Source organism: Oncorhynchus mykiss, chromosome 8 (genome assembly GCF_057628025.1).
Source record: "Oncorhynchus mykiss isolate SJ-2025 chromosome 8, ASM5762802v1, whole genome shotgun sequence".
Classification (NCBI taxonomy): domain Eukaryota; kingdom Metazoa; phylum Chordata; class Actinopteri; order Salmoniformes; family Salmonidae; genus Oncorhynchus; species Oncorhynchus mykiss.
Window position 1 is genome coordinate 34378517 of NC_143029.1, and position 12012 is coordinate 34390528.

The 12012-nt window shown below is 43.8% G+C and overlaps 1 protein-coding gene across 2 annotated transcripts; it reads right to left on the bottom strand.

Annotated features, from left to right (window-relative positions):
* Positions 1 to 1914: 1914 nt before the first annotated feature.
* On the bottom strand, positions 1915 to 11877 carry LOC110529836 (heterogeneous nuclear ribonucleoprotein U). Of its 2 annotated transcripts, XM_021612425.3 has the most exons (14): positions 11160 to 11877; positions 10125 to 10239; positions 8242 to 8321; positions 7793 to 7932; positions 7466 to 7565; positions 7091 to 7203; positions 6463 to 6726; positions 6104 to 6223; positions 5741 to 5869; positions 5325 to 5493; positions 4611 to 4892; positions 4016 to 4320; positions 3610 to 3786; positions 1915 to 2550 (listed from the first exon to the last, which is right to left on the bottom strand). In XM_021612425.3, exons 1-14 carry the CDS (start codon positions 11644 to 11646, stop codon positions 2500 to 2502), a joined length of 2532 nt encoding a protein of 843 aa, XP_021468100.1. In that variant the 5' UTR covers positions 11647 to 11877; the 3' UTR covers positions 1915 to 2499. The 2 variants fall into 2 exon arrangements, with proteins under 2 accessions (XP_021468100.1, XP_090099429.1); XM_090243303.1 differs by lacking the exon at positions 10125 to 10239 and having other exon boundaries at positions 11160 to 11859.
* Positions 11878 to 12012: the final 135 nt, after the last annotated feature.

Here is a 12012-nt window from a genome sequence, read left to right on the forward strand (position 1 = left end):
CTATTTATCTGCTAAGCCAGATGTAAATATGGCCTCTGGGTTTGTGTGACAGTGTCTGCTCCCTATGTGGCCACCGGCTCATCCTAATGGAATCAAACAACCAGCACACTCAGGAAGCTGATGTAAATGATGCTCAACAAATCTGTTTAACCATGACAGTCCCCGCCTGGAAACCTTCCCTTGGAGATGTGGAGGAAGAAGCACTTGTTTTTATTTTTTATAATCATTTACTTTATTGATCATGTGACAAAAATACGTAGAAAACATAACTGAAGCATCAACACATATCAAAACATTGTCAAAAAAAAAAAGATCTCAGCAGGAAGAGAAAAGCTGTAAGTTACTCACAACGTAATGAATTAGTATATTGAAAATATTTAGTAATATACACACTGCTGAAAGAAATATATTTTTTGATCTGTTTGGTTGGGCTATTTTTTAAACGTACATTATTATGCAGAATACTTTAAATTAGTTCACGGACATCCATTCAATTTGACATGGGAAGTACACATCACACCTGGTCATACAATTTTAAATAAGCTAATGAAACAATTACAAAATGGACTGACAATTTTGTCTAATTGTTTTCAATGATCTAGCAACACAATGTTACAGTGGAACACACATCGCTTTGACACTGCTGGTAGGCTCTTCAGCCTGAGCTATGCGAGTTTACACATTGTCGGACTACTCCGTCACCAATTCATTTGAACAGAGGGTTCACACACCTCAACAGATGTTACTGACTTGGTTTGGACCTGGATCATGTGTGCCATAAGACTGTTAGCCTACTGAGCTTAAGCCCGGGCATTAGCATTGAGAGATAAGAGCATTGGGCCAATAACCAAAAGGTCGCTGGTTCAAATCCCTGATCCAACTAGCTGAAAAATCTGCCAAAGTGCCCTTGAGCAAGGCGCATAACCCTAATTGCTCCTGTAAATTGCACTGGATAAATTACACTAAAAGCAAGACTCCAGGTCTCTAACCTCCATTACACATACAAAACTCAATGTCTGCTGTGTGTGTTTCAATGTCAGTCACTTCTAGTAGCAGTGAGGTTATTGGTGGGTATACACTGACATGTAGGCCTTTATTTGCTGGTGTAAATGCAAGCCGCTGTAATTTTTAAATCAACCATTTTCAATGTAGCCTACAACTGAGTGTTGAACATATGTGCTAAACCAGCCACAGAATGTATACCCTTCCATTAAAGCATAGTTCAAATTAGCCTGGTCCCAGATTTGTTTGTGCTCTTGCGAACTCGTTTGTGGTCATCGACTCTGGGAGAATCTCAATTCCATATGGCTTGCGTCCTCTCGTGTTAAAACCCATTGGATGAGAAAGAAAGAGGTCCTGCCCCTCTGACATTCTCCTCCAATGGTTGAGGCGAGAACAATTGAGATACTCACACTATTCAAAGCTTAACCTAAAAATGCCACACCAATCAACCAAAGTTTGACAAATTAAAGGAACCGCTGTTCAATTTGCACCTGAGAATCAAGCCTGGTCAGCACCATGATCAGTAATGTGTCCCATTATATCAAGAAACATACAAATCACAAAATAAATTATGATATCAAAAGGCATAATGCAATATTTAAAATGGCTTCTAATACCCTACAGAAATGGATTTGCTGTAATACTTCTTCAAAGCACAATGGCATCCAGATGAACAGGTATCTCTTGCAAAATATCAACTCAATGAGATGAACCTGTATCATGAAAAGGTGAAAAGGATAGAGGTGTGTATTAACAATGGATGAATTACATCAGTAAGTAGCACATTGTGAGATGCTAACTGTGTAGATATAGGGCGGATGTCGTTGTTTGAAGTAGCAAACCAGCCCATTGCCCATTCAAAAGGTACTTTAGGTAACCTTTGAACTCAAGTAAAAGTCATAAGCCATAGACTTCTGCAAAAAGCAAATAGGTTGTTTATTGTAAATCTACGGAGTTTAGATTACATGCTTGATGTTTTAATTAAAAATAACAAATTACTGTTTGTTGCTTATGGACTACATATACAAATCACTAACAATACTATAGCTACCATGCCTCTCATAAGATAATAACCGAAAGGAACTAAGTGTTCTCACTTCTTATACAAACATAACTACGCAAGACAATATTTACATTTTGTAAAAATAAAAAATAAAAACATTACAGAAAATGCACAACCCTGAAAATGTCACTGAAGCAGAGGGAAAATGTTGCGGTTCGTGATGTGGTATGTTTCTCAAACATGGGATTTTTTTTAAAAGCATGTGATTTCTTTAAAATGTGGGGATCATAAAATGTACAAAATCAAATGGAAAAACCCATAAAGCTTCAGAGAGACTCCTCTCCTCGGATGTGGAATGTTGCTCCATCGGCTTGCGTTTTTTGTTTTCAATTTAAAAAGTGGGTTCTAGAAAAAACGGGAGGGGTGGGGCAGGGGGTCCGTGGCTAGTGGTTGGTTACCATTAATGGCCACCAGTCCTTTTGATCAGAAAGTCTTTAATAGTATCCTGGCTGATACTGCTGGCTCCATGGCTTCTGGTTCCAAAACTGGGGACACAGATCAAGGAAGTTAGATGCAGACAATAGAAGACAACTCTTAAAAAGTGACATTAGGCCTCACAATGCAAACTTTCCCAATTCGCGTTCTCAGCCTCAAAGTATACTCCACCATCCAGAATGTAGTCATAATACCCATAAAACCTAGCGGTCAAACAGAGAAATAGTTCCAATCATTTTCCATAAATTTTTCCCATAGGGGATTTTAGAAACACTTAAAATAAGGGCTGTGTTTTGCATAGGCTTACCCTGGCGTGATGTTTTGATAACCTTGTAAATCTCTAGGACAAGGTGACGTATCAAATCAATATATTTGCCTGTATTTACCACCCAAAATAAAATGCTGAGTATTTGCCAATGTGGCTATCATAAAGTACTACAAATTCCATGATCAACGAGACAGACGAATCGAGGCAAAGGTAAGAATCTCTGGATTAACTATCTAATGTTAGCTAAATGTAGTAATGAATAAATTGGCAACATTTCTTAAATTGACAATTCTGCGAACTGTCTTGTGCAAGTTTTAAATTGACAATCCCTGTTAGCAAAGGTGTCTGCTAGACATGACACGCAGGAGCCCGCAGGGATTTGTAGTTTTGCTAATTAGCATTTTCGAAAATCAGAGTAAATAAAGCAGAAAATATTGTTAAGTAACCCTGGCCTAGCGAGACTTACATGGTTACCAAACCTTCACGCCAGGGTAAGCCTACACGAATCAGTCCTAACTTGAAGTGTTTTAAAATCCCCTATGGGAAAAATAAATGGAAGAAAACGATTGGAACCATTTCCCTGTTTGACCTCTAGGTTATGGGTATTATGACATGTCCAGTGGACCCTATAGACCCTAGCTGCATTTACACATGTAGTCCAATTTTGATCTTTGCCCAATTATTAGAAAAATACCAATTATTTAATAAAGATCTGTATTGGTCTGCCTGTGTAAACACAGCCACAGTGTGAGAAAAAAAATACAAAAATGTGAGAACCTTCAATTGTTTTACAAGGCTAACAAGCTAGGATTTGCCCTTTAAACTCAAAATGGAGACTCACCCCTTGCTGCCAGCTCTGGTTGAAGGCCTGAGCCTTGTCCATGCCAAATCCTCCACCAGTCCTGTTGTCTCCAAATCCGCCACCACGTCCTCCACCATTCCTGCCGCCCCCAAACCCACCGCTGCCATTCTTGTTGCCAAAATTCCCACGGCTGTTGCCTGCTCTGGGCTGGAACCCCTGGGGAGAAAGACAACAGACTCGCTAATAAATACACAATTGTAGCAATAACTTTTTGATAACACCTTATTTGGATAGTTCCCTAAAGATGGTTTATAAATGTAATGTATCAACTAACTATATACCAACTCTAATCCAGGTCAATAGTTTTAGCATCTACACACCTTCTATAGAAGATTATCCAAATAAAGGCCAACTTGTAATTCTCCAATGCTGTGACCAAACTCACCTGGTTGAAGTTGCCCCTGTGACCGCCGCCCCCTCGGCTCATGTGACCGCCGCCCCCTCGGCTCATGTGACCGCCGCCCCCTCGGCTCATGTGACCGCCGCCCCCTCGGCTCATTGGAGGACCACCTCTGTTCATGGCTCCACCCCTGTGGCCCCTCATCGGTCCCCCTCTTGGGGACCCTCCTTGGGGAGCCATGAGGGCGCCGCCCCTGTTGAAGTTGCCCCGGTTGGCGAATCCACCTCTGAAGGCTGGAGGGGGCATGAACCCTCTAGGGGGGCGAGTGAACCCACCACGTGGGCCTGGAGCTGGGTGGAGGCAGACATGGACACATAAGTTAGACTGGGGTTGAATCTTAATGATCTAAAATCCTCTGCTCATCTCCACTATTCAATAACTACAGGATAAATGCAAGTGAAAAAGGGCAGAGGCCCATCAAGAGGTTTGATTTTCCTTCACTTGTCCAGTCCTATCAGATCATTGCAGACAAAACAAGGAATGTTTTAGCAATTTAGCGAGACCTAAAAACGGGGTTAAAACCGGTCATGCCAAAACCCTAACCATCTGACCAATATGGCCGATAATCGTGACCTCCCACCTCCTCGGAAGTTGCCTCTCTGCTGGAAGCCACCTCGTCCACCTCCTCTCTGGCCAGGTCCACCTCCACGGTTGAACTGGTTCTTGCCTCTGCCTCCCCCCCGGACACTCCCTCCTCCTCTCTTGGGGGTCAAAGACCCCTGGTTGGGCTTCTTCTCAGCCGGCAGGGCCGCCTTGCTCTCCTCCTTGTACTGCTCCACCAGCTTGGCAGCATCCTCCTTCTGCAGCTCAGCGTAGCTCACCACAGCGAAGCTCTCACCTTCCTCTGGCAGGGTGAAGAATCCTGCACAGGGGAAAGAGTCAAGGAGATGGGGTGGTTACGAAGACAGCTTATGAACACCATCTTATGATGTCCTTCGTAGCAAAAACTAGATTTCTAGTGCTGCTGTGAAACCTGCGGTGTTCTTCCCACCAGGCCCAGAGGCAGGGGTGCAGCCCCTGACCCAGGGTTTAGGAGAGAGGGTCACTCTGCCCCCCTGATATGGCCACTCGTGACACAGACAGCCACGAGTGGGCAAAGCTTAGAGGGGGCTAGCCATGCTAACATGAAAACCAAAATAGTTTTAGGGTGCGGGTAACCTTACTCTATTACTACAAACTTTCGGAAGTCTTTTGGATTAGTGCTAAAGACGTGAAGTCGCTAGCTTTTTAGCACGGTAGGAGAGACTACTTTTAACAGTTTTTATTAGTGAAGTAGCTCAGCTCACGGCGTTACCTTTCATTTTGAGGAGAGCGTGCTCGGGCACGTCTTTCCCGTCGCTCTCGGCCTTCTTCTGGGCTCTCTCCTTGTAGTCGTCGTCTGAGGGACAGACCACCACAGCCTTCCGCTGGTACCCAGCAAATAGACACATCTTCCTCTTTTGGCCCGGGGCAGACAGGTTGGTCTGGGCAGAGGAAGGAGGGGGGATTACTTATAATGCTGACCTGTGTGATCATAAATAATGATGATTTGGACTGCTTTGTTGGCACCGAAGACCTGCCTACACTATATAATGATGTACTCATGTGTATGAGACTATTCTATGTGTATCCAAACATCTACTTTCCTATTCACAATAAGTACTAAAGGTCAGTGTTTGCGACTTGTAAGAAATCAGCTGTGATGGAATGCGATTGAATATCAAGCCTTACGTGGTCCAGGATATAGTTCCTCTTTTTGCGAGCAGCGATCTCAATGAACTTGCCCAGGAAGAGAGGTGCACGCTGGGAAATGGCCGTGAGCTTTGTTGTGTCCTTCGCCTGACGCTTCAAACTGCCAATCTACATATGAAAATGAATGGCAAAAAGAGACTAATAAGATTGATGCAGGACAGGATATACACCTACAGTGCCAAATGACCAGGGACTACATATACAACAATTAGGATAGGACTGAACGTTTAGCTCACAAACTAAACTGACAGACAACTAGGACCTCATTCTAATATGGGTGCAGAGAGAACTTACTCTAAAATACAGAGGGCCACAAACACCATGACTAAGTACAACACTGACCATCATCTTCTCCACGATGGTGTCGCTGCCCAGGATGTAATATTTCCCGGGGTTCTCCTGGATGTGCTTGTTGACCCAGGTGCTCTTTCCTGAGCCAGGCAGGCCCACCATGGCAATCACCTACGACGACACACATACGCAACAGATCAGTAAGTGGTGGAAGAAGTTATGCACGTAAAATAGTCAACATTAGTTTGAGGAAAAGGGCCCTAGAAATATGCGAATCATTATCTGATACACATTTTACTAGCCGTTTATTCTGAAATATACAGGTTGAGCTTATGGATAGATCACATTGCTAGGGAGGCCCTTGTGTCAAACAAATCACTGCCAGTGATGTTTTGGGTTGCCATAGTTACCTCGCAGTCCTTCTTGGTGTCAGGTGCCTTGGGTCCGCGGACACGGTCCTCCATGGTGACCTGCTGCAGGAAGGTGTAGCCCTCTGGCTGGGGGAAGTAGGGCGTGTCCATCTGGCCAAAGTTAAACTCCACTGCACAATTGTGGCAGATGACGTGGGGGAAGAGCGCTTTTCCTACTAGGGACTCCTTACTGGCCTGGAAGGCCACCACTGGCTCATTACCGTTCTTAGAAAAGGACATCTCCACCTCCTCACCTTCAAAGTTCTGCAATAGAACATTTTACAGCTTGTAGTTTCAATGTACAAAATATAACATTGACCATTGAAAATGTGAGGTGCTAATGAGGAAGTTATCACCCCAAGTGAAGTTAACACAAATACTGGTTGGTTTTGATGGGTTTTTGTGGACATAGATTACCTTCTAAACAGAAGACTTTGAAGACAGCTTACATCACTGACCATATTTTTAAATAAATGTCATCTAAATGCTTTGTTTTTTTGGGACGGGCCTCAGTGATGAGAAACTCGACACCACATGCAAGTCTGAACATTAATTTTAAAAAATCGGCCTGTGTGTTGAGAATATTACGTTATTGCAATTAGTAAGGCTAAATTAAGAAAGATCTTACAATGAGGCAGCAGATGACGTCATTCTCATCATAAGTCTCCCCGAAATCTTCAGTCACGCAATTGGTGGTTTTCTTGCCTTTGCCAGAGTAGGCATAGGAATGCTCCTCCTCACCTGCAATGACATAACTCACGTCAGACACGATACACACAGCTGACTAGGTGATGTAACTAAAACTAGGATTTTGTCATATAAATTTGGTGATTTTAGTGTTTCTGCACTCATTCCATAACACTGCATTGTTGCCTTGCAAAATACAACACACACAGGCTTTGTTCCAGTTCCATGTCATGCTCCCTAACAACCTCTAGAGGGTGCCAACATCCCATAACAACCATTATCTTTTTGAAAAACAACAATGCCATTGGAGACTGACCAAGGAGCAGACTGCCAGTAGCTAGGGACCATCCAACCTGGACCTCATGGATGTCCATGTTCTTACTGGATATGTGTTTCACTGGGATTTTCTCAGTTATCTGTAGGCAGAACATTACATTGGTGATGTTAGCAGCAAATGGATTACATCAGGCATTTAATTGCACAACCAGGCGATGAAAAAGATATCAAAAAAAATATGACCCTTTATTTAACTGTGTAGTGGTGCTTTTAAATTATAAAAATGGAGATAAACCCATTGTTGTTTGTTATCCGAGGTCAGAATGTTATGAATTCCCAATTACAAATGAAACGCAAACTGGGCTACCTTCATCTCGTAGCAGGCCTTGCCCTGGGACAGCCCGTATGAGGCTCTGCCCCCGGACCACAGGTAGGCAAAGCTCTCCATGGTGAGAGAGGAGGCGCTGTAGCGGTCCCGGGACACCTTGAAGTGCAGGTCGCAGTTATCTGGAACACAAACAAACAAAAAACACATTAAGTTCCCTCTTCTCGGTCCCCTGACACATCTAGATTCTGGTGTCATATGCCAAAATCGTCCCCTAGGCCCTATGCGCAATGCACTAGCGGAGATTAGAGAATATTGGAACGGATGTAGGCAATATAGCAAGCTAATCTTCACAAGTACATAGGGGCAGTAGTAGGGGCTATGATTTGGGATTGGGTGTAGGCATATTACTTCTGCACAAGTGTTTGTAGAGGGATTCATTAAACCCAGCGACAACTACACTGTCCAGCTACACAACAAACATGACTCACAGTTGTCCAGGCAGACTGTTGTATCATCAAACTCCTCATCTTCCTCCTCCAGGGGTGGCAGTGGAGACTTGAGACTAGGCCTGAAAGAGAACACAGCCAGTCAGTCACATCATCAGAGAATTAGAACCTTTCTGACGGAACCTGAATACAATCGCAGGGACGGCCATCCGGTTGTGACCTCCCGGAAGAGAAGGAGAGGTCCAGCAGTGGAAAGAGTCCAGACTATGGGCAGAAATGGAACTAAGCTATTGGAGTCTTTAGGTTTTGACAATCACGATGAAACAACATCACTTACCTGCAGTGGTCCACTGGTGCCTTGGATAAACATACAAAATAAAATTAGTCCCAGGGGCTATATTTCTTATTATAAAAAGCATCAACAGCCAAAAGGCCTCAATGTGGGCAGAAACTGTGTTTATGTTTTGGAGAATGCTGAAAGGTCATGCCGTATAAAGGGCTGCTGGATATATTTAACTCTGTGTGGAGCTGCTCTCACTAAAGGTCAAATCTCACTGAAGCTGCCGCTTCATGTTCACGGAACAGAGGCTCGCAAGCTAGCTCCACGTAGCCTATAGGGGCTTCAACTGTGTGGCAGGGGTTCTAATACCCCAGCGACTGTAGTGATAAAAAGGTGAACTTGTTTGGAAATGTTGTGCCACACCGACTTAAGAATAAAGGCCTTCAGAACCAGAATCAAGCTGTTGCCAAGTTGTGTTTATGAAACTAGCTTTGAAATATTGAATAGGAGTATCACAACATGATGAGTGTGTCCAAAGCATGTAGACTGAAGCATTTGCAGAACTAAACCCTGCCTCCGGCACAGGAGGAACACCATAATGCAGCGTTGCTCTTCAATCTTTGCAACAAAACAAGTTAAAAACCTGTTCTTGGTCATATTGCACAGTCCTCACAATGGCCACTAGTGCTGTACGGTCAGACGCAATGGCCTCTCTCAACATTGGTCAGACCACACTCAGACCAAGGAGCATAAGCCAGGGGTCATACAGTATAGTGTGTGGTTTAGCTAACAGCTACGAGGGGCTCTGCTCCAGTCAAAGGATCAGCCACCAGGTGATTTATTTGTTTACACAGGCTAGATAACCGCTCACTGGGTCAATGAAAACAAAATAGGGTTCCAGATACACACATGGGGGAGGGGGTGTCGTTTCCCCAGATACAGATCAGCCTAGTCCTGGACTAAAGTTTGTTTAATGGGGAATATCCATTTGAATTTATTTTAAGTCCTGGACTAGGTTTAAGTGACCTGTATAGTGAGAAAGCATTCCTGTAAAAAAACAAAACATCAATCACACGGAATATAATGATGACATGGTGGAGAGAGACGTGATTTGACATAAAAGCAAACATTCAAAAAAAGACAATGCGAGCAGGAACAATGAGCGGTCAGTGGAGAGCACCCATCTCCAATTTGCGGAAAAAAGTGATACGCCCGGAAAAAAGTGATACATCCTTGTGCCCTTACGCGACCCCCCCTCCCCCAACCCATCATCTGCTACTCTTCCGGGAGTTTTTTTTGGAGCAGCTTTGCGTCACCCTGTCAGTGTACACAATAAGCCTTTCTGCACAAAGAGAGTGAATGTTGAACAATCAAATTCATAAACTGGTGTTCATTTCTCTTACTAGATTATGCAGTCCATAAGGGGTGTATGTGGGCACTGCATGTGTAATAATGGTAAGGTTCATTTAAAAGCCAGGGATGACCCTCAATTCAAACATGTATGAAACTTACATAATGTTGACAGAAGTTAGTTAAGTGAGGGATTTGGCACTAATTAATGCATTGGCGCTTAAAGCCAATACAGTTCACATAGCTGTGATGGCTCTTCAGACATACCGAAGGCCATTTTGTCTCCCATCCTTACCAGCTGTATTTGTTCTCTTCAATAAATTCAAAGTAGCCCCTTCCATGTTCCTCCCGGCGTCTCTTAACACCCTTCTTATTCTTCTGATCAGCATTCGTGTCTTTGTCCGCATCCCCTTAGGAAATAAAAGAAGAATATAATGAGGTGCTCCTTTATTGAAAGGATAGGTCGCACTGTGACTGTGGTGGGGCTGGCCCACAGAAGACTAACTTGTTGCCCATTACATTAGGACCCCATTGCCTGTCTGAAGTTAGACAGAAGTCTACGGCTGTTTTGACCAGAGAGTAGGGTTGATTACAATGTAGCTGGTCAACAATACAGATCAAATGTAGAGATGTAAACAATCACGACAAAAATAGTAAAATAGGCACAATAACCCAGCTACGGCTAGAGTTATTAAAATGGATCGGGAAATAGACCATTGTCAATCAGTCCCTGATGTTGGGGTCAATAGTTTACTGAGGCAAGTCAGTGAAGAGACGAAACTGAACTCCATTGACCCCCTTCCTGCACAATGCCATACGCGGCTAGCTTACGAGTTAGCTTGACAGCTAGCTAATCCTTGTTCATTCAGTTAGTTTACACAATGTTTGTTTTTAGCTAGCTACATTTCTATTATGACCAGTTTATTGGAACCCGTTTGTAGACGCATTTAGAATACTCTTGAGTAGTAGTTAGAACCACGAGCCTACCAAAACCAGCACCTGTCGAATCTTGTCCACTGTCTGCTAGCGTCGCGAGTTAGCTATCCTAGTTAGCAAGCATTCTTTTGTGTAGTTGCTAGCTATGCTATCTAGCTAGGCTAACCAACCAAACAGAAAAAAATACGTATAGGGTGAGGCCAATTGTGTTCTTCGTGTAGTAGGACCAGGTGAAACAATATTTACATTTTTTTAGCTACACTAACCTTAACTAGCTAACAAATATACATCGAAACCAATTTCGCGAAAGCACCCGACATATTATAGGCTAACGACGTTAGCAAAAACATGTGACACCCAGCCCAATCATTTTCGAATGGAACCAGCGACTCACCCTCTGCTGGATGGTCTCCAGGCTCACCATCTTCTGCGTCCAATGTAATTTTCTCCATGTCGTCCACACCTTCCTTCAGCATTGGATCCATTTCTTCCTCTTCTACCTCACCCATTTCGTCGTCCTCCTGGGCCGCGTTCTCTTCCTCCTCGCATTGGTTCACGACAGCGGCGTCTCCCTCTCCGTTTCCATTCTCTTCCTCCTCGTTGGCATCCATGCTTTCAACGACGGGGCCCTCGTCTTCTTCATCTTCCCCCATGTCCTCTTGGTCATCAGCAGCGGCGGCGGCGTCGTCGTCTCCCTCGGGAAAGCCTCCCTCCGCGGCCTCCAGCCCAAGGGGAGAATCTCCAGCCAGGGCCTCTTCGTCAAGCGCGGCCTGCAAACGGTCCATCAACTCGGCCTTCAACCCCTTGTCCGACAGCTGACGCTTTTTCAGCTCGTCCTTCAACTCGTTTACTTTCAGTTTTTTTACGTTAATTGAACTCATTTTGAAAAATGTATAAAACACTAAACTGAACCACGCTGTTAAAATAAAGTAAAATTACAACAAAGACGGGAAATTTTGTAAAGGACGCTATGCAAGTTCACGTATTTTTAACTGCGCCAAATGGCAGTAGCGTTAATAGTCCTTTTCACTGGCAGAAGGGGTTGTGGGCGCCAAAGCGAGCAAACCCCTCCCGTATTCTCCCCCTTCTTCTATGATATAATGGTGGTCTGCAAACCAACATTATAGGTGCATACCGCCACCTACTGTTTTGGAATGTGTGGTCAATCACGGTTTACAACATTTCTAAATCCTCCTATCTAACGCAGTACTTCTGAGAAAATAAAAAAAGAGCCCTACTAACTTCTA